Below are 26,504 nucleotides of genomic sequence, written 5' to 3' on the forward strand. Positions count from 1 at the left end.
CAAGACTTGCATTCATGTCACAGCTCATTTTCTTGACGACACAGGCTTTATACTCTTTTCCAGTCAATGGAAAAGCACTACCTACAGTGCTCTCCCAATTCAACCCTCCACATTCCAGGCGCCCAAGAATAAGCTGTCCATCTCCTTGTCAGCCTAACAGAAACAAAATGCAAACCCCTCCTCAGAGAGGCCTTTCTTCAACATCTCTCCCCATTCAATTTTGTATATTTGTTTTCTTCAAGGTACATGTACAGATGTCCTATTTATTTGCTTGCTTTCTGATCCATCTTCCCCCCAGAGCATCAAAAAGTTCTATAAGCACGGGGCACATGGCTATAGTCTTATTCTTTAGGATCCTAAGCAAATAAGAAGGTACAACATAGTCATCAACTAAATTGAAGGATAGTCACCCAAACTCTGGAGACTGCAGCCTTGAATTACCTAAAAAAGTTACTAACTTCAATGTGCTCTTTCCAAAATTAAATCTGTCTTCGAGGTTTTAAGTCTTCTGTCACAACCAGCCAAATCAGAGTTGAAACCTCAACTCTAACCTGAATTGGGTGTAATCAGTTTTTGGTTTATCTCTCAGATTATCTTTTGAGGGGGCTTTCTCTCCTCGAGAAAACAATGCTTTTCCACATATCCATAAGACACTTGAAGAGTTTCATCCTCTCCACCCAACTCCATCACAAACTCCTGTCTTGGAAACTCGGACCTAGACCAGGAGCCAACAACGCAACTTTCTGCAATGCAGTTTCTGGGGTTCTCAAAACTTACATTTGAGGGAAGATTACGGAGCAAATTGTAGGAAAAAAAAATCTTACTTCAATTACATGCCAGATGTTTTCATTAACTCATCTAGGAGAGTACGCCTAGTCTCAATAATTTTATTTTTAATCTAAAAGAAACAGGTCATCGTCTACAAAGCCCCCAAAGATAAGCGGTTTGGCCAAGGTCACCCACTCGTTGAGGCCAAGTTAGACCAAAAAAAAAAGTTCTCCAAATACGGTGCTCTTTCACATAAATCTCGCCGGTTTCCCACACTGCGAGCCCAAAGTGCAATACTCTCAGAAATAGGAGGGGACGCTGGCGGAGGGAAGGCCGGGGAAGAGGCGCAGTCTGGAGCCCGGCAGGGCCGCTCGATCTCCACGCCCCGCCGGGAAGCCCCGCAGCCTGGGGGAAGGGGAGGCAGCCAGCCTCGCTGCACTCACCTGTCCGGGGCCCAGAGGCGGGTGGTGCGGTCTCGGGACACAGACACAAAGGCCCCCGGTGGATAGAGGCAGCACACCAGGCCCCGCACGTCCAGCTCGTGGCCCGGGAGCGAACAGCTCAGCCGGTACCTGGAGGCGCCGCTCGCCATGGCCCTTATCTCTGTGGCGCCCCCGGCCAAGGCACCGCGCGAGATCCTTACGCACGAGAGACCCGCCTAGCGCTGGGCGGCGGCGGGAAAGGGGCCTGCAGGTGAGGGGCGGTGGGAGACCGGAAGAGCCCGTGAGCCGGTGCGGAAGGGCGGCAGGGAAGGGGCGCGCCGAGCGGGCCGAGTGACACAGCAACCCTGACATGCACACCGGAATTCATCATCGGCCTCGGCCCGCCATGACGCAGAGCGTGTGCGTCCAGACCGCCGGCCCGGCGTGGAGCCCCGGCTCGCTTCGCGCCTGAACGCTGGGCCGCCGGTCGCCGAGTATATAACGACGCTCGCCGCTCCTGCCCTGGTAGTCCAGTCCGGGTTCTTTCCGAGTCCGAGTCATTCCGGGCCCTATTCGCTGTAACAAGGGATGCCAGTCGGGACTACAAATCCCATAATGCCCCGTGCTTCTGGGGCGTGGGCGGCGGAGGCGCCGAAACCGGATATTTTAAATCCTGTGCTGTGTGGCGGCGTTTCTCCGCTACTGCGAGGTTGCTTCAGAGTGAGTTTTAGCGCATGATTACCCTTATTTCCATTCCTTTTATGAGCAGTTTCTTGAACTTTTTACAAGCTTAAGAACGCTTGGGGCAAATTGGGACAATTGTGTCATTCTGTAAACGGTAAACGGAGTTCTAGGTACTTAACATGTTTTTTAGTCAGAAGCAATTCAGAGATTTAAAACAAGTAGTTTGTACCAACTGTCTTATCTGCATGTAAACTCTGGACTCCTGTATGTCTGAAGGCAATGAGAAAGAAGTCCACGCCAGTAGCTTCTCAGTCAATATTGCAAGAGTATAAAGAAAAAACTTTCTGTCCAGCCTCTAGGTTCTCTCCTGGGCTCTTAGCAGAAACACAGATTCGAAAGAGAAAAATAGTGACGTGTCTCGCACATATCCGAGGGAGAAATTCAGGGACAAATAACTCCAAATGTGGCTAGGGTTTGGGTTTATATAACATCTTAACAAAAGCACACTAGACAAGTGACAAAGCAAACTAAAAGGACCCTAAGACTCTAGAAGCAGTAAATTAGTGGGAAAATGGTAAGTACGTGAAAATGAATGATAAATAAAAGCTAATGAGTAAAGTTTTGTTTTGCTTTGTTTTTAATGTAGCCTTGAGGAAATTGTGCTTTCAGGCTATTAAGGGTCTCAGGTTATCTCTGTTATTTATTTGCATAGAAGAACTGAGTTGTGGGCCAGAGGCACAGTGGGTGAGAGGATTCAGGAGAGACAGTGGGGAACAGAACAAACAGGTGTATCTGCTGAAATACACCGTTAAGGGGAGCAGAGGGCAATAGAGGAGAGGTCTGTGCCATGTGGGTCAGCTCCCTGGCTGCTGATGGAACTCAGGCCCTAGAAGTAATAATTGAGACTTAACCCCTATGCCATGAGGCAGTTTCTCAACTTGTCTTGATTAAGTTTTAATCTTGCTAGGCAGGGAGAACAGTCTGGAAAAATTTTACCCTGCTTTTCTTGTGTTTCTCAATTTTCTCAGTGCACAATAACCTTTATACCAAACAAGGTAGCATATTTAGGGCTGGCAACTCCTCTAAAAGGTGACCCAAAGGGTAACAAGTGATCACTCCAAATGTGTTGGGCACAAATAGAATAACTACATGAAAATGTTTGCACAGACTTAGAGAACACAGCCACAAGGACACATACACTTTATATTGCATCGACTTGAAACTTCTTGAAGAAAGTCATAAAAGAGAATAAAACTATCATGTGTGTAAGTTGGAAATAATGTGAAAAATGTTAAACTTCAGTAGTTATGAATATTATAGCAACATGACATACCTATTGCAAAAACTGGCTGCAAGTTACTTTATTAGAGGTGGAATTTGAAATAAAGTATTTCTTACACTTTATTTCTTAACATGATAAAATAACTCCTTTCAAACTACTTTTCATTTAATTAACTTTCAAGGACATGGATAAAACTTTTTACTTTAAAGAAGCTTAAAGATATTAAGTTGTCACTCAAAACACAGACCTGAACAGATGGTACCAGAATCGCATCCATATTTTAATACATTGGGTACACTGTGTACTCCTAACAGGAATTAAAGCTACCGCTAATTAGAACTAAAAAAATTACAATGCTGCCTACCATGAAATAACTTCAAGTAAGTCTTTAAAAATCTAACATATTGGTAAGAGGCAGCAATGAGATTAAAAAGCGAGTTCCTAAACTTGGTAAAGTGACCTCAGGTCTCACACAACCAGAGGGGTTGCTCGGGTTATTAAAATAAAAACTTTGAAATAAAATGGCTGTTACCTAATCAATTTGCTGTCTGCCACTTATTTCGGGAAAACTGAACAGAAAAATCAAGGCTGTCATCAAATCTCGCGAGAACATTCTATTCTCCCTACACTGTTAGATTCCCGAGAACAAGGATTGGCCAATCAGGACGCGAGCCTCCCCTCCCCTGTTGCCGGGATACGAGACCGCGCGACTGCCAGCGAGGCCTCTGCACTTAAAGTTGCTCCCCAAAAGCGGGGATCCGTAGCGGACAATCCATACGCAAGCCAGTTGCGGGTCTTCCGCTGAGGTGGCCACCCGGAAAAAGATTTTGGACGCGCCTGAGTGGTTCCACCACCCTCCTTCCGCGCGGGTTGCGGAGGTGAGAGATCTTAAGTCCTATTTCTCCTTCCCTACCTCTTGTGCGGGTTTCTTTGCCTTGGAGATGCTCATCCTCCCAAACAAAACAAACCCGAACTCTGACTTTTAGCAGTGCTTTTCCAGCTCTTGGCCAGGTCAGGGACATTCCCAGCTCCTGTCTAGCGATGCCTGTTTAAAAACTTCATCAGACAGTTCTCATTTTCCAGGGTCTCAGAGAATAGTCTCTGAATGAGGAATGTTACTCAAAGTAATAGATTTGTTACTTCTAGTGGAAGGGACTTTCCACTTTTTCAACATATGTGACAAAGCCTGGTTTAGGGAGGATAATGATAGTAATAAAACTAAGAGCCAGATGTCTTGCAAGGTACGCTTGTTGCCACATTTGTATCTTACAGATGAGGAAATGTTCAGAGCATCAGACAGATGGTAACCTCCTTAGTATCTGGACTTCTGGAACCAGAGCTACTCTACCTCAGTGTAAATTGTTAAAATAACCCTGATTTTGTATGAATATTTGAGTGAATAAGCCTGGAATTAGTAATATTTTGTCCCTGATTTTGTTCTCCTCTCCTTTCCTCCCTTTCTAGACCCTGGGACTGAACTAGTAGCCTTTTCCACCAAAGTAAAGCTGTGACAAAGAAAATTCTTTGGAAATTCTATATATTTTACACGTTCCTAAAGTTACCAGAAAATCTAGAACAATGACAAATCGGGCTGGATACAAAGCTTATGAACGCCTTTTTCCATTTGAAATAGCAGTAATTATTCTGCTGCTTTAAGAATTCAAAACAGAGGGGGGATGTAGTTATAGATCTAGTTGCAATGGAAAGATTGCATATTTGATATGAGTAGATTCAATATGAAGTGTTAATAGCATATCTAAATAAAGATTTCCAACAATTGAAAATTCAGTTTAAAAAGAAAAAACTATACATTATGAATCACCTACGTAATCAAGTTATAAGAATAAAAGATAATGGAGACAAGAAGTAATCCAAGTTCTGTTAGTAAGTGATGCTAAGGAAAGCCAGAGAAATACTGGACGGACATGGGCTGTAAAAACTAAGGAACCATTTCAGTTTAACAATTTTTTTTTTAAAGATTTATTTGTGCATACAGAACTGGGGTACAGGCCAGAGACTCAGGGGTGGCAAAAGACTTCACCAGAGACAGAGTGGGGAGCAGAACAGGCAGATCGATGAAGTACACTGCTGAGGGGAGGATCAGGAGAAGTCTGCCAGGCCATGTGGTCACCTCCGGGGCAGGCGGGAATCCAACTCACGCGGAAGTGGTTTCAGCTTCTTAGTGCGGTACTTTAACCCGCTGCGCCACCAGGGAGGGCCCTTAACAAATTGTTTTTAACAATTTAGAACATTTTTGCAGTTGGCAGTTTCTTCATATGGAGGAATGTGTTTTCTTACAAAAAAAAAAAGCTTTTGTATGTCACTGAAATTTTGATTATATAAAAAATACTTGCTCTCAAGGGAGAGAAATATGTAAGCAAAATCACTAAGCAGATTGATGCGATAGGTTCTGGGATAAGATATATGTGCTTTATATAGTAGCATATAAGACAGACCTATGAAGTCATATAGAAAATCTTTGGAGTGCTTATGGACTGACTGGTCATGGGATGATTCCTAGAGAAGGTAACAGGCAAGATGTATATTGGCAAGGGGACCAGGTAAAATGCCAACATAATAATTCACTTGAATCTGTGATGCCATATAGGCATAGAGAAGATGGTACATGTTAAACATTTTTGAATAAAATCCATAAAACTGATTAAGAATAGGAAATGAGGGAGAGGAGGAAATAAGCCCTAACCTGTCTTGTAGGGTTAGGACACGGTTTCCAGAGAAAGCAAATTTGTGTATCATAGCAATAGGCTTAAATTTATAAGTATTTTAATATATTGATGGTGCTTTCAAGTTGGACTGATAAGCTAGGAGAGATTGAGTGAATTAAGGAAATGGTTTAAAGGGAGATATAGTAAAATTAAAGTGGATAAAAGAAAGAGAAGTTTAAGGTCAGAGTTATATGTATACATATATGTATGTTTATATGTAGATGATTTGTGATGAAGCAATTCTACATGATATGCTGCTGATCTTGAATGATTGAAGTGGAGTTGAGATGGTGACTGACATTTAGATCAGGGAACTAAGAAACTAGAATGTTAGGTTTTAAATCCATTATCCACATGGAAATCATCCAATATGTCGGTGGGAATGGAACAGTCTATCAACTAGACACTAAGGACTTTAATAAAGATAGGGGAGAGATTAGGAAATGCCCACATAATAGCAACCAAGAATGATATAAGGCAATATGGTTGCATTCTCTGGTCCTCGAGATAATCTGTTTGTTTTTTAATATTTGGGAGAAGGATCTTTTGAAGACACTGAGAAGTAGATAGAGTGCTGCACACCCCTATTTTGGTTTAGAATTATGGGACAGGATGCTATCAGTGCCTTCTCTGCCAAAAGCATTTTTCTTGGAAACCAGAGTTCCATTAAGACAAAGAGAAAAAAGGAAGTATTTGATAACAAGATTAAGAATATAAAGCAGTTAACCATCAACCAGAAAGCAAAAAAAAGAGTTGGGACAGAAGTAAGGCTGACAGTGCAAGGAGAGAGAAACCTTATTGGAGTGTCCCATGGGAGCATAGCAGAGAGATAAAACTAGAAGGATTGCATTTTGATAAGATAATAGTTATATGAGGAGAGCATCTTATAATAATGATTTCATGGTTATAAATGGGATTTTTAAAAGACTTTTCTTTTTATTCAGCACAGTAGTTTACAACATTTTATATAAGGTGCGAAAAAGTAAGCTTCCACCTCTTCAGGTGTATGTAACTTAATGTTAATGTCAAAACCTAAATTGAATTAAAACAAATCTAATTTTTAGTAGTACCTACAATGCCAATTTGTAAGAAATGTTATTATGAATTAAATGTTTGAGGAAACTGTGAATTATTTATGTCTTGCTATAAAGGATATCAAAGGAGAATTAAACTATTCCTTATTTTCAGAAAGTGTTTCAAGTGACTGAGCCATGGCCAGCAATCATAAACCTCCAGTAACTCGGCCTGTTTCACGAGGTGGAGTTGGATTGACAGGAAGGCCTCCATCTGGAATGCGTCCCCCATCAGGAAATATTCGTGTGGCAACTGCAGTAAGTTTAAAACACATCTATTGAATTATTATTCATATATCCTGGTTAAAATTGGAAATCCTGCCTATGATACAAGGTTGGACTTCGCTATTTCTTTTTTATATAAGCATGCTATTTTATGTGTTTGTGTTTGGAAAATATGTAGAACATAAATTTAGAAGAATGTCTGAAAGACACTATTGAGAGAAGATACCTGCTCAGGATGAATTTAAATTTATTTTAAGGCTGCAGTAATTCAGTGGTATAGTGGTTGGTACTAGAATCAAATGAAATGAAATAAACTGGACACAAAATCTGACCACATGTAAGAATTTAGTTAATAATAAGGTGGCATTTCAAATTACTTGGAAAAACATGGAATATTTAATAGAGCATTTAAATAGCTGGTAAACCTTTTGTTTTTTGTTTTGTTCTTTATATTGACCCTTCCCACACAAAATTCTAGATACTCAGAAACTTGAATTCAGAAAATGAAGTCATAAATATACTACAAAAAATATAGGCATATATGTACTATAAACTTAGTGTGTCTAGGACTGTCTAAAAATGACAGAGACATTAAACACTAAAAAGAAGAGTATTTTGGTATATTTGAATTTAAGAAAATTTAAGAAGTCAGAAGACAAATGACAAAATAGTAAAAAACATACTGGAATGTTTGTCACATAGAAAAGTCAAAAATCTTAAAAATAGAAGACAAACTACTAATTTGTAAGTACTCTTTCTATATCATGGTTATGAACCGTATATCCCATCAAAAGTCCATGACTTCATTTGGGTGCAGAAGGGGAGATAGCATTATATAACTATTCTCCAGTTCATCCAAGACAATAAAAAAGGGAAAATAGGGGCCCTCCCTGTTTGCTCAGCATGTTAAAGCACAACACTAAGAAGCTAAAGCCACTTCAGCATGAGTTCCATCCCTGCCCTGGAAGTGATCCCCATGGGTGCAGCAGACCTCTCCTGACCAGCCTGCTGTACCTCTCAGCAGTGTACTTCATTGATCTGCCTGTTCTGCTCCTCACTCTGTCTCTGGTCAATCCTCTCACCGAGCCTCTGGCTTATACCCTAGTTCTGTATGCATAAATAAATAAATAAAGCTTAAAAAAAAGGCAAAAATAAGAAAAATTACAGTACTCTAATATAAAAATATATTACAAATAATAAGTAAAACAATGTACAGGTAACCCTAGCAGCCTAGAAACCAGCTCTAGTATATGTTAAGCACATAATGTTAGTATCATAAGTCAATGGATCACTGAGAGAGCCACATTAGAAAAAATTTGGATAGTTTATAAACTGATAATTCTAAGCAAAATAACTTACCATAAAAGCAATTTATTTCATTTTTTAATAATTATGACAGTGAAAATCTGGAAGTAACATAAATGATGTTATAATAGGTAAGTCTTAAATAAGTTATAATATGTTTATGATAGACCATTAGGTAACCATTAACAGTTATTTCCAAAGAACATTTGAGCTAGTTATATACCTTTATAATACCACATTAAGTGAAAAGGGCAGACTGCTATCAGTTTAACATTGAAAACATTTATATAAAAAATTTTATGTATATAAAAAGCAATGAATATGCTAAAATATTCATAATAATTTCTTCAATGCTCAGAAGAGTTAATTTTAACTGTCTCATAAGCTATATTAGTTAAGTATTCAGACTCAGACAGCAGCCTAACTAATACTGGACCCTGTGCTTAATTATTAAGAATTTTTTGAAGGGAAAAGTTGGCTTTTCTTAAAGTTTTCATTTTTCTAGAAGTTCAGGTAATGTCACAGTCATTACCAACTTATATTGAACTTATATTACTGTATATATGAATATACATGCATAGACACACATATATATATATGATATACATATATATGGTACTAAGCTAAAGTATCTTTTCCTATTATTCTAATATTTATGAAAAGAACATGTCACTTATTGACCACCTATTATTTACCAGGTGCTTCACCTATTAAAATTTACAGTTTTAAAAATACTAATGCTCTTTGTAAAACATGTCAACAGAGGGCAAAGCATCACAACTTTTTCTCTCTACCCTAAGCCTAACCACTTCAACAGTCTGATGTATACCTTGGGACTTTTTTCTATTCATTCACAAATACTCTTGCATATATAATTTGTATTGGTTTAGTCTTTTCCAAAATCAGGATAATATTATATGGTACATTCTTATTTATCTTCTCCTTTATTTTCAATAATATGTTGAAAATAGTCACAATATATTATTATATATAATAAATTCATATGGATATATACATATATATCTATATTGCTCTTCAGGTGGGCAGTTTTAACTTACAGTTTCTTCTCTGTACTTTAATATGGTAATTTTTTTTTGAAAGCACAGTTATTTGAGTAACGGGAAAGATTTAGCATTCATTCCCAAAGATCATTCAGGATAACTGATCTTATTTCATCTAAATCTGTAGTTGACAGTGTTCCTCTGTAGTGACAGTGTTCTCTAGAATATGTTACCATGCTGGCACCTTTGTTTGAAATATTTATCAAGTAGTTCTCAGAATCTTTGTGAACATAAGAGTTATATTAATTGAAAGGATTAGAGGTAACCTGCTTATAGAATTTCAGATGTTTTAGATAAGTGTCTATTGTACAAAGTACTACAATGAACATAGGGGTACATATATCCCTTCTAATTAGTGTTTATGCATTCCTTGGATAAATGCCAAGGAGTGGAATTACTGGATCATATGGTGTATCTATTTTTAATGTTTTGAGAAACCTCCATACCATTTTCCATTGGGGCTAGATGAATCAGCATTACCACCAACAGTGTATACCACCCAGTTTTTATCTTTCTTCTTATGACTTATTTCACTTATTCTGACTCTAGTTACCAAGTTGGATGGAGGCTAGAGACCAGCAGCCCAATTCCTGCTAACACAGTTGTGATTTGGTCTGGAGTTTTGGTTCCCCTGCTGCTAGTAGCTGCCAGGGCAATCTGGGGAGGGGAAGTTCTATGGCTGGTGACTGGATGCTGGAAGATGTTTGGCTCTCGCTTTTGCAGCTGTCCACTGTCAACTGCCCGCCTTGGCTGGCAGGTACTCTGGCAGCAGGGCTTCCCAGATGGCTAAAGGATGGGCTAGGTTTCCCCTCTCATGGATGTTGCCCAAGTACATGCTTCAGTCCTCTGTCGTACTGTTGGGAGACCAGCTCCAACTATCGAGGTGTCCTGAGGCGATTCAGGCAGGGTCCTAAGATGGGAAGGAAGACATGGGAGTCAGGATTGGGTGCAAGTCTTCTTACTCATTCCTTCAGCAGGTCTTTATTTATACTGTGTAACAAGTAGCTAATTGTAATAATGCATAGGATGAGTTAATGGGAGATCGCCATAAAACGTTCTCAAGGACAAGGGGAACAAAGCATTTTTCTCATAACATTTTATGGTATACTAGATTATACGTTTAGTTATAACTCAAAGGCAGAGGGGTCTGGGAAGGGATGAGTTCCTTAGCAGAAGGTTATTAGGGGCCTTAGGGAAGTCATAAATTGTGTTAGCAGTGTTATCAGTGATTGTCTAAAGAAAAGCTAATGGCTAATTTAAGGCTAGCAGAGAGTAGTAGTGCTTGTTTTAAAAAGGAGTAAATTAAGAGAAAGTTGTACAGTTGTGTATTAAGCAACACCTGTGTAAACAAGGTTAAAATTGTCCTTGAGTTCTTATGCCCTGGGAGTCTTATCTGAGATTTGCTTTTTATTTTAAAGAAACCTAGGAAGCTTCCCAGGAGTTTTTATGCCCTGGGATCTTATCTCTGGGGGGGTTGGGGGGGGCCCTTGTCTTTTGTCTCAGGAGACAGAGGAATTTTCTCACCCTGGGGCAGCTTGCCTGAACCAGGCAGCCCCTTATTAGGCTAAAACAATCCAGTTGTAAACTGATGATTGCTCAGAATATTTTGATATTATGATTATACATACAAAGAAGGGAGGTCATAACATAAGTTAGCACTGGAAATTCTGATTTTTCAGAGCTTTTCCTGATCTACCCGGAATCTGTCATTTGATAGACATTGCATAGCTTGTGTCATCTTACCTTCAGGGCTTAACTGCTTTGTTTTGCTACAGAGTGGAGATTACAAGGAGGAGGTGAGCCTGCATCTTCACTCTGTTGCCAACTTGCCTGAATTCAGAATTAATTTTAAAGAAATATTCTTTAATTAATTAAATTTAATTTTAAATGTTGTTGACTATATTTAATAATTTTCATTTTCCAGATTCCAAAATATAACAAATATTTTAAAAATTATATAGAATTATAATTATAAAATACTCCCTTTGCATTTTCAACAGTAGTAATTGAACAATATTTTTCTCAACTGAAATCTTCGCCATTTAGATGCCCCCTGCAACAGCAAGACCAGGCTCTCGTGGAGGTCCCATAGGGATAGGAGGAGTACTGTCTTCTCAAATCAAAGTTGCTGATCGCCCTGTAACACAACAAGGTTTGAGTGGAATGAAAACTGGGATGAAAGGTATTCATTTTAAGAAGATAAATATATTTAGTATAAAATGTATTAATAGTAGTATAGTACTGAATTAACATTATAGAGCGAATGAGAATTTTATTCAATTCTTGTTCCTTGATTTACAGAACTTGTGAGGGTTAAATAAGAGAATGGTTATGATATTAATTCATAAACTACTAGAGAGTTGCATATACACACACACACACATATGTATATACACTTTTATTTTGTAACTTTTGTAATTTGAAATTTAGAATAATTTGAAAGAAACTAAGATTAAAAGTTAGTTTTTTAGTATTGTGTAGAAATATTCTAAAGTGTTTTTTTGTTTCCATTAGTAAAGTGACACTATTAAAATACTTGTGTACTTATGAGAAATTATTTTTTCTAGTAATAAGTAAGGTAATGAGTCTAACACATAGATTTATACTGCATCTCTCATGGTGCCTTTCTGTATGTGTGTAGAAAAACCTCACAATATCCTATATTATGAATAAAAAATTAGTATGTGCTGTAAATATAAACCAAAGCATGGTTAAATGTTTTATATTGAATTTTTGTTATTTTGTATTTGTAATAAATGACTTATCAGGGCTGAAGGTATCCTACTGGTAAAAAAATTAATTATAAAATATGCTGTCTGTCTTAATATAGTATGTTATACATTTTGGGAGACTTAAATCTTCCTACTTGTATATAATACTGCTTAGCTCACTGAATATTACAAATAATTTATTATATAGATGTGGTTGCTTAATGATTATCTATCTTATAAAAAATGAGTGAAAATTATATATTGAGGCTTTTCAAAATGTACTCATAGATATATATTTATGTTTCACATATAGACACATATTTATATTACTTTAAAATAGTAGAGGTAGAAACATTGAAATTCTGTAGAAAACTCATCAGATATATTACTGCATTATTTTCACCTTCATAAACAGAATCAGTATCATTTAAGATAGTCAGTTTTTACCAATATAAGTCAAGGGCTTACATGAAAGAGTTCTGATTGTTACCATAAGCACCACTATCTACTGAGAGCTTTGTTTTTACTGCTCTAGTGCTCTTTCCCCCATTTTAGAAAGACTGTCATCTCATCATAGATTCCAGTCAGTGTTCCTTCATCTCTGCAAGGTTTGGGACATTTAGCCTTTCTTGGTCTTACTGAAATGTAGGATCATGTCTCAAAAGATGGTCTGAAACAAATTATGAAAAGTGATAATCTTTTCCACACAATGGGTAACTTATAGTACAAACCTGCATATCTTTTATGATAGCCAGTTACTATATGTAACTATTTAAATTTAAGTAAAATAAAAATTTATAGCACCAGCCAAATTTCATACTCAGATTCTGTGTAGCTACTTTACTGGATGGTGCTGATACAGAATATTTGTTGTTAGCAGCATTTCCAAAACAAACACTAATACTTTAAATATATTTTTTTTAGGTCCCCAGCGGCAAATTTTAGACAAATCTTATTATCTCGGTCTTCTTAGGTATGTTAAATAAACACTTATTTTTTTCTATGCCTGATCATGAAGTTTTTAACTATATGCTTATTACTCTAATTAGACACATGTTGATTTCTAAGAACTATTTTGTGTTATAACAGTTTCTGGCTGTGCTACAAACTAGAGCTAATAATACAATTAAGATTTTAAAATTTTGTGAAGAACTGGGTTGTAGGCTAGAGGTGTGGGGTTGAGAAGATTCACTAGAGAAAGAGTGGGGAGCAGATCAGGAAGATCTACTGAAATACACTGCTGAGGAAGCAACTGGCAAGACAGGAGAGGTCTGCTGCACTGTAAGTGGTTTAGCTCCCTGGCAGGGGATTGAACTCATACTGCAGCGGCTGGCAGTAGCTTGACAGCACTGAGATTTTAATCCCTGCACCATCAGGGAGGCCTTAATATTCTGTGAATTTCCGTATGTGAACTCTCTGTTTCAAGTTCACTTTTTTCATCTAATAATAAGAATAATCTTTATGCTTCATTCCCTAATCTGAAGTATTTTATTCATTGACATTGGAATGTCATCAGTTACATTTTAATAAGAAAGGAAAATATACTTATTTAGTGTATATTTTATCAGTATATTATGGATGTGGTCTAATTTTAACTAATTCACAATTTATGTTACATTTTTATTCTCCATTTTTTTATGCATATATTCCTCTGCTTATATATCCTACTGTCCATTTTACATAATTTTCTTCTTGGCTCACTGTCTAGATCTTCTTTCATATTTCCACTCCATTTAGTCCAAACTTCCATCATTTCCTAAGTGCCCTACTTCCTTTTTTTATTTCTTTTTAAATTTTTTAAAAAAATTATTAATTTATGCATACAGAACTGGGGTATAGGCCAGAGGTGCAGGGGTGGTGAGAGTATTCATCAGAGACAGAGTGGGGAGCAGAACAGGCTGATCAACAGAGTGTACTGCTAAGGGGAGCAGCGGGCAGTTCAGGAGAGGTCTGCCTCGCCATGTGGGTCACCTACGGGGCTGGGGATCGAAATTGTGCTGAAGTGGCTTTAGCTTCTCAAGTGCTGTACTTTAGCCTGCTGCGCCACCAAGAAGCACCCTCTTTTTTTTATTTATAAGACCTGAATCTTTTGATTCTCAGGCTCTAGAAGGTGTAAATTTCACCATCTCGGGGCCTTCCCTGGTGGCTCAGCAGGTTAAAGCACAGCACTAAAAAGCCAAAGCCACTTTCACATGAGTTCTATCCCGCCTGCCCCAGAAGTGATCCATATGGCGTGGCAGACCTCTCCTGACAGGCCCGCTGCTCCCCTCAGCAGTGTACTTTGTTGATCTGCCTGTTCTGCTGCCCACTCTGTCTCTGGTGAAGCCTCTCGCCGCCCCTGAGCCTCTGGCCTGTACCCCAGTTCTGTATGCCCAAGTAAATAAATCTTTAAAAAAAAAAAAAAAGATATTGAGGCCATCAATTGTGACTTAAGGTTATAATGACTTGGGATTACTTCATTGTTAATAAAATAAGCTATTTAAATTAATTTCTTTCTTTAGTGAAAAATTTTAAAAATATAACACATGTATTATTGTTACACATTTATGAAAAACATTTTGTTTAGCTAGAGGTTCTGAATTTGGAAAATTGCAGACTTTCTTATTTCTTTCCATTTAGAAGTAAAATAAGTGAACTTACTACAGAAATTAATAAACTTCAGAAAGAAATAGAAATGTACAATCAAGAGAATTCAGTATATTTGTCATATGAAAAGAGGTAAGTAATTTTTAGTTTAAAATGTGCAATTTTTAAAATTATGAGTAACATTTAATGTAACATCAGAAGCTTAATGCTGAATTTTTAATTCTATATAATATTTGTAATGTTCATCTACTTACTTCTCTATGAATGTATTTTTTTATGCTTGCAGAGCTGAGACTTTAGCTGTTGAAATCAAAGAATTTCAAGGAGAACTTGCAGATTACAACATGGTATTGCTTTTTTTCTGAATGAATTTCCTTTGAATATTTTCATTGCTTTTTACACTTTTAAAAACACATTAAATAATACTTAAACATAAATGTTTATGGTGGACAATTGAAGCCATAAATAAGTGTAGAGATTAAACATCCCCTTGTTTTCTCCTCCATTTGAAATAATTTGACCTATTAGATGCATATGTATTCTTCTAATAATTTCAATATCATTTACTTACAATATAATATACAAAATACCATCATGTGCATGTTTTTCCTCTAACAGTGTTAAAATACCAGTTTTTAAAGGACCTAAAATTTATCGAATCTAACAGTGTTAATGATTTAACAAAAAATATTACCTTTTATAGAGTGATGTGATCATGAAACATATTACATATTACCTCTATCCATATGTTTCATTCAGAATAAAGTATTTGTATCCTGTCAGAATATGTAACTTATAGTTCTCTCAATGATTTTCCTAATGTACACTTTTGAAAGAAACAATTTTCTTGGCAGTGCTGATAACTGCTCTTAACTTTAAGATGATAGTGGCTTTATGAAAATATCTAGTGTCCGAATTTTTTTCCTTCCAATATGTTTTAAGTAGCAGTAGTGAACTGGATGAAAGAGAAAAGTTTTTTCTCACCTTCCCTGTTTGAGAATAGGGTCACAAAAAGTAAAACATCCTACCTTAATGGTAAGGTAAATTTGATATTGATCCTTTATAGTGTGATATTGTAACATAGAATTTTACCAACAAACTTAGATGAAGTACATTGGTCTAGGTAGTACATAACTAACATTTTTTAGGGCTTAATAGTGCAAAAATTTTAATAGATGATATTCTATTCAAAATTAGTTTTTTATAAAATATGAAATGACATGAGATGAAAAGGATTTGGGTTATCCTGGAATACATTAAGGAAATTACTTAGTATTAAATATTAGTGTAAAAAGTATGTCATTTGTAGGTTTAATGAAGAAAGCACTTAGCTAGGTATCGAATATATGTCAATAGTAAGTACATGATTTTTAGGTCTTATTAACACCAATTACATTACAAGTGAAAATGTGATAAAATATGTGTTATATTAATTAAGCTTAGTCTTTTACAATCAGTTATGTGCAAATAGTTTACTTGTATTAGTCCTCCTATTCAAATTGATTCCATGACCTAAATTTATTTATTTGCTAAGTGTAAAAGATAATTTCTAGAGTATTTGTAAAATTAAGAGAATCAATACACATTACAGGTTCAGAACAGTGAGTGTAGAAGGTAAATGTTAACTGTTGTAATCATTGCCTACTTTTTCCCAGTAGGCTTACTAGTATCTGTTCATGCTATACCTTACCCTGTTGACTTTTTAAGAGAAAATTCTAGCAGAACAAGAAAATTATTTTACATTTCCATTGACATAAATTTGTAAATGTTTTAATAGCTCTCCACTGGAAAAAAACAAAAGCGTGATCTCCAAACTTTTCTTCTCGAGAACTCCTTTAATATTATCAATTATCTTTTTAGAATAGGCAAAATTCCTTTAGAGAAAGAATTGTTCATTTGCTCATTTTTTTTCTCCTCTAAAATTATTAATTGGCCAAATGTTTAGAATATGTTTACTTGAGTAATTTAATATTTACTTTTACTTTGGAAGATAAAATAGTTGGAATTATTAAACCTAAAATTGCTACTCATTATTTCTAAGATTGATAATTATGTTATGAATTAAGAAGAAAGTTTATAAAAAGTAATAGAATGTGTTTTGTTTTTTACATTTTTGTTTTCAGTTGGTAGATAAACTTAATACCAATACTGAAATGGAGGAAGTAATGAATGATTACAACATGGTAAGATAATTTATAAGTATAAGTAATTTATCTATGTGTATTGTATCCTCCAAAAGGAGGCATTTATAGCTCATAGCAGTTTGATATAACCTATGGACTTTAGCAATAGCTGTTACTCTGACTCCAAATACTAGTAATACAGTCCCTTTAGTACTGTATTTTAAAGTGTCTTCCTAATGGTTAACACTCTTAGAAAGATGCTCTGGCATCTATAGGGCTCACATACAGCTTTAGTTAGGGAATACCATCTACATTTCCTTATATACAAGTTAGTTTTTAAGACTTCTGTTTAATATTTGCACAGGTAAAGCCGAGTACTTAACGAGACACTGTGGCACCTTGACATAGTTTTGTCAGAAAGGGTGAAAAATGTATAGCTAATATGATGTTAGATAATGCTTTTGATTGGCAAATGAGAGTTTATGTTTAATCTTCTTGCGTTAGCTAGTAGAAAATAATACAATGATAACTAGTTTCCTTTGATTGTAAACAGTTAGGTGAAAGTGAAATACAACGTTTAGCTTATATAGCTTATAATTACATGCTGAAAGAGTTTTGTGACAGCATAGAATTTATGACATGAATCTCTAAATTGGAGTTCTAAAAGCATGATAATTAAATAAAATTATTCTTAGCTTTAGAACATAAGAATTCTAAATTTATATATGGTATTAAAAAAGTAATAGTTTATGTTTTGTTAGTTACAAGAATTAAATCCAAATCTTAGGCCCAGTATTCATAAGTACTGTCGACGTGGTCTACTCATACGAAAACTTGAGTGGTTTAAGAATAAAACTCGTGTTCGGTCCAAATTCAGCATATTCCTAATATTTATTAAACATTCAATACATTCTTGAAATGCTCTTCATATAAATCAAGTTTACTTCAGATTATTTGATGGGTCACTAAAGAGTAATTAATAATTTTGGTGTGAGACTGCAATACCAGGGAAGAGACTATTATTGAAACACATACAGTATTTTTTTCAATTTTGCATATAGTATTAAGTTTTATCCAACTTCTCTAAAGATGAGGATCCATTTGTCTAATGACTAAAGCAAAAATTCAGAAGCCACGTGCTGCTTAACAAAAAATTTTATTGGATGACAAGCATATAAATGGAGAAACTGCTCAAAAATACCTTCTCCCTGAACTATAGGAAGAGTTTCCCATTTATTTGGGGACTGGTAAATCACAGCTTCAGGGCAGTCTTGGACAGTCATGCCAGAAGGTCTCCTTATGCACCAGGAACTCTTTGTCCCCTCCCCTAAGGCTCTCAGTTGCCATCTTGAGAATAACCAGTTGGTCCAGTACCTATCTTCCATCTCATGCAGGTAAAGGCAAAACTTGATGTAAACTTTCTTATAATTACATTAGTATTGTTATAATAATCTCTCATTAGTTTATTATCAGAAAGAAACAGTATGGTTTAGTGGTTATTTTTGTTTATTAACTGTGTTAATCCTTTATTCAGCTTAAAGCTCAAAATGACAGAGAAGCACAAAGTATGGATACCATATTTACTGAAAGACAAGCGTAAGTATAATCCCTTTAGAAATAATAGATTTATTAGTGAGCTGTTACTAGATAGTTTGATATCAGAGCTGTTTATTTCCTTACAAATTTTCTTAACTGCCCTTGTTGTATTTTTTTTAATTTTAAAATGTTGAATATGCATAATACAAATTTTATTGTATTGTTATCCTCATTTACCATTAAGTAATTGTATTCAACTTATATTCAAAGAGCACTACTGTGTCTATTAGCTAAATAAGATTCTTAATTCTAAGAGTTTAAATTTAAGTTGATTAAGAACACTTTTTCGTCTCTAATTTGTAATTTTAACCTGGGCTTTTAAACTAATTGGATTATGAGATTTAAACACCAGTCTAATGAGAGGCAGTTACATTTTTTCGTTAGTATTAATAATTAATAGTTATTATAATGACATATCATAGATGTAGATACAGCTTATGTATAACCTGGTTAAAGACCGAATGCATAACTTTGACTTTGGGAATAAGGCAACTCTGTCCGTTACAATAACACCTATAAAAATAAGAAGGTATGATAATATTTGTCTTACTCCATTTGTTCTGTTATAATAAAACACCATAAACAGGTTAACTTATAAACAACAAGAATTTATTGTTTAGATTTCTGGAGGCTGGGAAGTCTAATATCAAAGCACCAGCCTGGTATCAGTATGGTGAAGGTTCTCTTCCTGATTCACACTTCGTACCTTCTGGCTGTGTCTTCACAAGATGGAAGGGGCTAAGAGCTGTGGGAGATCTCATTCATGAGGGTATCATCTGGATACATAATAACTTTCCAAAGACCCCCCTATTAATACCACCACCTTTGGGGATCATGATTTTAACATCAGTTTGAATGGGGAGAACATAAATATCCAGATCTAGAATTTGTTAACATAATTAGTCTTTATTGACTTTTTGACCCTAATTAAGTATTGTGTGAGACCGTGCAATAGAGGAGATGATATATTTTTGTACATACACATTTTGTCCCAGAAATTTAACAATAACTCCTTTTTAAATTAAAAAAGAATTTTGTCAGAATGATAGATTATTTTTAAAATTTGCCTCATTTCCACAATTAATTTGCTCCTACAGAAATTTAATAATAAGGTGTGGCTGATTTATCTGTTAGAAATTCTTAAACATAAACATTTATATTCTTATTGAAAGTATGTTCCTATAAACACAAGCAAATATGCCTAATAAATAAATGGATCAGTTCTTCTATTTCACAGGAAAACCTGAGGAATTAAAATGTCCATAGAAATATTGAAAATATTGCACGTTTCTGGAAATGTAGGTGGTTTTAGACATGTCCAAGTAATTGTGATTCTCAAGAAATATCTGAGAAGGCCAGAAATACTACTTCTGATTAATCTTGAAGAGCTGCACAGGCAGTGAAGACTACGTCAGAATTGTAAGGTGCATGCCTGATTGTTGAAGTAATATCTCAGAATACACACACACACACCACACACACCCCTCCTCAAATAAGTTAGAGGGTTATTGATTCTTTGTGCCTGAGAAAATCTTTGGCCAACTATTAACAAAGCAAACAAAGCAGAGGCTTCAGTAACTACATGTAACAAAAAATACATACTTCACAGAATTGGTTTCCAAGTCACTAAACAAACAAAAACAAAATGTAATAACAGCAAACCCCAGAGAGAGGTGAGAATCTGATGTCCAGAGTTATTGCATTATATTATTTAATATTTTCCTGATTTTAATAAATTAGGGGCTATGCAAAGAAGCAAGGAACACAGGGGGGATAAATAATAGTTAGTGTCATTGATGAATGACAATACAGGGGGGATAAATAATAGTGTCATTGATGAATTCTGACACTTGATTTACTCGACAAAAATTTAAAAATTTAAAAATTCACCATTTTAAATATGATAAAAAACCTTAAAGAAAAACATGTCTGCATTACTAAAATAAATTATGAGAATAGGGTGTCACCAAATATAGAATATCAATAAAGAGACAAAAATTATAAAAAAATAAATTGAAATTCTGGAGGTAAAAAAATAGTCAACTGAAAGAAAAATTTCATCCTACACCTTTGTTAGGATTTGTGCTTGGACTTTGTGCCTGTGCTTTAAAATTCAGTATCAACTGAATTTTCAGGAAATTTATCATGACAGTTCAGGAAGCATTTTTTAAATATTGTACAATTTCATGAATTCATTCTGTGACATGAAATTAATCTTACTGTGTTGTCAGTTTAAACTAAATTATGTTCTTTTGTCTAGACATAAATCCAAACCTTTACTTTTTTACTGATTCCACTCAGTAAAACTTTAATATAATTTCATTTATATTAAACTCCTGGGCTAGGATGAGAATCAGATAGCTTTTTTTTTTTTTTTAAGATTTATTATTTATTTGTGAATACAGAACTGGGGTACAGGCCAGAGGCTCAGGGGCTGCGAGAGGCTTCACCAGAGACAGAGCTGGGAGCAGATAAGGCAGATCAATGAAGTACACTGCTGAGGGGATTAGCTGGTGGGTCAGGAGAGGTCTGCCATGTGGTCGCTTCCCGGGCAGGCGGGAATCGAACTCATGCTGAAGTGGCTTTTAGCTTTTTAGTGCAGTGCTTTAACCCGCTGCACCACCAGGGAAGGCCCGAGAATCAGATAGTTTTAATTAATGAATCATTTACTGTATTCCTTTTCCATACTGTTATGTAATACCTGCTGAATATTGCTGAAAATAGCACAGCTACTATTTGTAGCTGTTAGCTTTTGGTTAAGTGTCAGTTACTATATTTGGACCTATTTGCTTAATACCAATGAGAAGAACAAAACTATATGGTATTGTATTTAACATGAAGATCTACTAGCAATAGTTTGATAATCTACATATCAAAATCTCATGTCTTGATAACAATCTCATGAGTTGATAACATTTTATAGAAAATAAAATATTGGAAGAGATTAATCTTCACATAATACTTGAGTATCTATATATTTATCTTCAATAAATCCATCATCATCTACCACAAATGAATGCAGCTGTTCAAATATTACTGTAGTGTCTTCAGAGTTTGTATTTGATACCTGTGAAAGATAACTTGAATTTCTGGTAAGCCCGTCTTCATGGGTTTCTACTTCATGTTCTTCCAGGCGTTGATGATTGTAACTAAGCAGAAAATTATACCACACTGGACATTTGATGGCAATAAAAATGAGGAATGAAGTGAGCAATACAGTGACCACAACACTGACAAGAAAAAACCAACTTTTTCCAATAGGTTCATGTTCTTAAATAAAAAAGAGAGAGAGAGATTTTGTTAAATTGACAAAAAATAATGCGTGTCTTAATAACATTTCAGTATTAGAGAAATAAACTTAACATTTCAGTATTAGAGAAATAAACATACTTAAAATTTTCTTTAGACAATAATTGCTAAAACTACAAAAAATAAAGGTATTTACGGTGTGGTAAAAGAAAATATTTTTCAAAATAACTACTTATTTTTGCAAGTATTGCAAAAATACTTTCACTTAGGAACATTATTGATTTATGCTTATTAAGATTTAAAACTAAGGCTCAGAGAAGTTAAATAATTTGCATAGTGGCATTTGGCTGCTAACTCTCAGAGCCTGGTTGGAAATCTTTTATTGAGATGAGGACTTGTTCTTTACAGAAATTAAAAATACAGAAATATAGTGAGAATATCCTCAGTTTGTCATTTATTCAGAATACATAATGTATTACAGTAATAATACTTTCAGCAATATTAATGTTCAAAACAAGTACATTACCTGAATTTGTTAAGTTGTTCAAAGAACTATTAAATGTTGAATTGCTTATGGACTGAAAATCATTGTAAAAATCTTCTATTAGTAGTGGAGGAAACTTTGAATAGCATTCAGCCTTATAAGGTACAGCTTTTATACTGTAGTTCTTCAGGATATCTGGGTAATTGCACACAGTAATGTTCTCATTTTCTAGTAAATCAGAGAGAATAAAAATTTATTATAAAAATTAAGAATAGCTAACAAAATTTTATAATTATTTTCATCTAGAATTTTAAATTTATTACCTAGAATTTATGAGATGTATAAAAAACTCTTGTCTAACAACACATTCTTGTTTATTAAGTTGTTTATAAATAAGGTTTAAATGCAGTATCTGTTTTGTTTTTTTTTTAAGATGTATTTATTTATGCATACAGAACTGGGGTACAGGCCAGAGGTGCAGGGGCAGTGAGAGGATTCACCAGAGACAGAGTGGGGAGCAGAACAGGCAGATCAACAAAGTACACTGCTGAGGGTAGCAGCGGGCTGTTCAGGAGAGATCTGCCGCGCCATGTGGGTCACCTCCGGGGCTGGGGATCAACTCATGCTGAAGTAGCTGTAGCTTCTTGGTGCTGCGCTCCAACCCGCTGCACCACCAGGGAGGGCCCACAGTATCTGTTTATTATTTGGTTTGCATTAATACATCTGTTATGATTAAGATTATAGTGAAGATCGGAATCTTTGGCAGAGAGCATGGTTTGTAGTTAAAGTAGGGAGCTTCTTTTCCTCTACTCTGCCATTGATATACTAAGAACAGAATCTACTTAAATTAAAAAGTTAGTCTTTGATAGTGAAATTGTAAACTTAAGTATCATCTCATGCATTTAATATTTAAATTATTTATTTTTGTGGAGGGGCAGAGAGAACGCATCTATTTAGCAGTTTCTTTTCAGTGTTTCTCTTGTTTCTTTCACAGGAATAACTATTACTTTTCTGGGGTAGAACAACCAAAAATCACATTTGGCTTGGATTAATTGAAATTATGATAGCTTACCTAATGTCACATTTGATGTGTTCAACCAGTTCTGTAAATTCAGTAGACTACAAGAGCAGTTCCATGGATTGTCATGTAAAATTATTAACTCCAGATGAAACCGTGGTGGTACATCAAAATAGCTTATCAAGTTGCCTTGCAGATTTAGAAGTATCAGATTTTTTAGAGACACAAACATGTCAGGATTCAAATGTAATATTTTATTTTGGCAGAGATGTAGCTGTTTCAGATTGTTTAAGCCTACAAATGCATCCTGTTTAATTAAGTGAATGGAGTTTTTACAGATATTTAAAATGTTTAGGTTGGAGAGTTTAGCAAAGCTATTACTATATAAAACAGAGACATTGTTCTCAATCAAATAGAGTTCAGTGAGTAAAAAATATTGCTGTAGAACCATAATATCTTTAGCGTTCAGAGAAATTTGGTTGTAACTGAGATCAAGTATACTAACATTTTTATAAATATCAGCTGGAATCAAAGAATAATTCTTTTCAGTGAAATTACATTTGATTTCCTAAAAAAGAAAAAAATTAACAAAGCATTAATCAGAAATAATATTAACATAATTTCCCAAATTTTTAGATACAGACATTGGAAAGAAAAACATTTAGAAAAACACCTGATCTGATGGTATTATAGTGTGAAAAGATAAAGCACAGGCTTTTCTTGATTGGGATGAAATACTGAAGATTAAGGAAATTGTGTTACATACACTTGAGCATAGAGATTATAGTTTAGTATATAGCTTTCTTTAAACTTATGCAGTCATTACAGAAAGAATGTTTCCATTTATTTTTGTGGAAATACATGATGCTAATTCTGTTAAGATATTTAGTATGCCTGTATGCAAGATTGACATTTTTTTTAAAGATTTATTTATTCATACAGAACTGGGGTACAGGCCAGAGGTGCAGGGGTGGTGAGAGGATTCACCAGAGACAGAGTGGGGAGCAGAACAGGCAGATCAGCGAAGTACACTCTGAGGTGAGCAGCGGGCAGGTCAGGAGAGGTCTGCTGCACCGTGTGGATCATCACCTCGGGGTGGGAAATGTACCTGGCACTGAAGGGGCTGCTGCTAGACAGCAGCACTGCGCCCTTACCCATTGAGCTACCAGGGAGGGCCCGCAAGATTGACATTTTTAATGAATAAGTTATTTAAAAACATGTAATTAAAAAAATAAGTAGAATTACCAACACTAAACCTAGACTTTTAAATAATTAATAATTAATATCCAATATATAGTTCTATAGGGTTAACAGCTCAAAGTTTTCAAACAATGTTTTTAGCGTACAAGGAAATAGTTCTTGTGTTGTTTTGGAGTTGAAAGTAATATTTTACTTTATACTAAGAATTCACATATATCTCTAGTCACTTTCAAAGACTTCAGTTTTTAAAATGAAAACTGCTTTTGTCAAGTTAGATTCTGACTCAGAGATAAGACTTTGAATTTATAGAGCTAAAAAAAAAAAAAACTAGTTTGATAATTTGGGATTTTTTTTAATTTTCTTTTTTTTTTAAATTGTCTTGGCGTATTTTGTTTAATGTAACCAACTGTACCCTTGAAAAATCACTACTTGTTTGTAAAAACTTACTATTTCCGAAGTCTGACTTTCATCTGATAATAATAGCATGGAGAGGGTCCAAAACAAGATTGTGATGCATCTGATTTTCATGTTGCAGACCTGATAGGAAAAAGAAAATTTACATCTGGATAGCAGACTAGCACTTGAAAGATTATTTAAGGCCTCTTGATAGTCCTTTTCCTCTTTCAGTTTTTCTTAGAATGCATAAAATGTGAAACAAGTACTTGTCTTTCACTTTCCCTATACTCTAATTTTAAACTAAAACCTTATATGAAAAATGAAATTATTTTTTAAGGTGTCTCATTAGTTTCTGGATCTATTGAAAGGAACTTTAAAACAAAGGGTTGTGCATTTAAAATTTTTAAATTATGCACACCAAAATATTCAGAAGAATGTGTATTTATGAATATATACATGTTTAAATATATCTTTGTTGTTGCCCCTTGGCTTTTCAATTTTAGGTGTTAACTATAGCTACAGTCTGTTAACTTTGTGTGAGATAAGAGTCTTCAGCAAATTTTCAAACACACTCTTTCTTCATTTCCAGCACATCAACTGTATACTTCCTGCCTTTTCATTCACAGTACATTATATTTTTGGTTAGATTAACATTCATTGTTTTTGCTACCATAAATATAGAAACTGTCAATGAAGTATGTAAGAGGATTACATATCTATTCTTGCATTTTTCCTTCTAAATTAACTGTACTTTTTAAAAATTTTACTTCATTTTGTTTCTTTTTTTATGAATTTATGCATAAACTCTCGCCTAGAAAATCTCTCAATAGCTTTTTTTTTTTTAAACTCTTTTTTCCTCCCACCAACCCTTATAAATTGCCCTGACACCATCTCCCTCCCCCTTTTCTCTTAACCTCAGAAGTTTTGTTTTGTTTATTGGTGTCCACTAGTTTACATAAGTATTTGCTTTGTGGAATAATCTGTGTACAATATTTACCTTTGTCATTCTGACTTGCTTTATTATACATAATTCCTTCAATCTCCCTCCCTTGCTGGTACAAATCTCTTAATAGTTTATATGTACTAGATACTTTATGTTTTATCTACTTAGAAAAGCTTCTCCATTTAGGGTGGCTCCATGTAGGGAGCTGATCCCCTGTCCCTCTCCACAGATGCTGACATCTGCTCTCCCTCTGTCCTCAGAAAGAGTCCCCTTTACTTTTGCTACTGGATTCCTGTTTTCTAAAGTATCCTGTCTTGAGTTATTGCCTCATTTTTTTTAAAGATTTATTTATTCATACAAAACTGGGGTACAGACCAGAGATGCGGAGGGTGAGAGGCTTCGCCAGAGACAGAGTGGGGAGCAGAATAGGCAGATCTTTGAAGTACACTGCTGAGGGGAGCAGCGGGCAGGTCAGGAGAGGTCTGCTGAGCCATGTGAATCTCCTGCGGGGCAGGCAGGAGTCAAACTCATGGGGAAGTGGCTTAAGATTCTTAGTGCTGTGTTTTAACCCGCTGCACCACCAGGGAACCAGGGAGGGCCTTTTTTTTTTTTTTTTTAATGGAAATGCCTACAGTAATTTATGGAGGTGGGA

At 35.3% G+C, this 26,504-nt stretch overlaps 3 protein-coding genes across 3 annotated transcripts in view; 1 reads left to right on the top strand and 2 right to left on the bottom strand.

Annotated features, from left to right (window-relative positions):
- The window catches only part of PLAA (phospholipase A2-activating protein), a 36,350-nt gene extending 34,709 nt beyond the window's left edge, over positions 1-1,641 (bottom strand). Inside the window, exon 1 of the mRNA XM_004677700.1 lies at positions 1,212-1,641. Coding sequence (XP_004677757.1) covers positions 1,212-1,360 — 149 coding nt within the window. The 5' untranslated portion in view covers positions 1,361-1,641. The remainder of the gene's footprint in view (positions 1-1,211) is intronic.
- Positions 1,642-3,872: 2,231 nt separating this feature from the next.
- The window catches only part of IFT74 (intraflagellar transport 74), a 60,557-nt gene continuing 37,925 nt past the window's right edge, over positions 3,873-26,504 (top strand). Inside the window, exons 1-8 of the mRNA XM_004677702.2 lie at positions 3,873-4,034; positions 7,071-7,213; positions 11,593-11,728; positions 13,182-13,230; positions 14,877-14,975; positions 15,130-15,190; positions 16,967-17,026; positions 18,501-18,562. Of these exons, the coding sequence (XP_004677759.1) occupies positions 7,094-7,213; positions 11,593-11,728; positions 13,182-13,230; positions 14,877-14,975; positions 15,130-15,190; positions 16,967-17,026; positions 18,501-18,562 (587 nt within the window). The 5' untranslated portion in view covers positions 3,873-4,034; positions 7,071-7,093. The remainder of the gene's footprint in view (positions 4,035-7,070; positions 7,214-11,592; positions 11,729-13,181; positions 13,231-14,876; positions 14,976-15,129; positions 15,191-16,966; positions 17,027-18,500; positions 18,563-26,504) is intronic.
- LRRC19 (leucine rich repeat containing 19) lies at positions 21,507-25,041 on the bottom strand. Its single transcript, XM_004677701.1, has 4 exons — positions 24,961-25,041; positions 23,368-23,881; positions 22,338-22,523; positions 21,507-21,832 (listed from the first exon to the last, which is right to left on the bottom strand). The coding sequence occupies exons 1-4, from the start codon at positions 25,039-25,041 to the stop codon at positions 21,507-21,509; spliced, it is 1,107 nt and encodes a 368-aa protein (XP_004677758.1).

This window comes from Condylura cristata, unplaced genomic scaffold (assembly GCF_000260355.1).
Source record: "Condylura cristata isolate star-nosed mole 26May11 unplaced genomic scaffold, ConCri1.0 scaffold00006, whole genome shotgun sequence".
Classification (NCBI taxonomy): domain Eukaryota; kingdom Metazoa; phylum Chordata; class Mammalia; order Eulipotyphla; family Talpidae; genus Condylura; species Condylura cristata.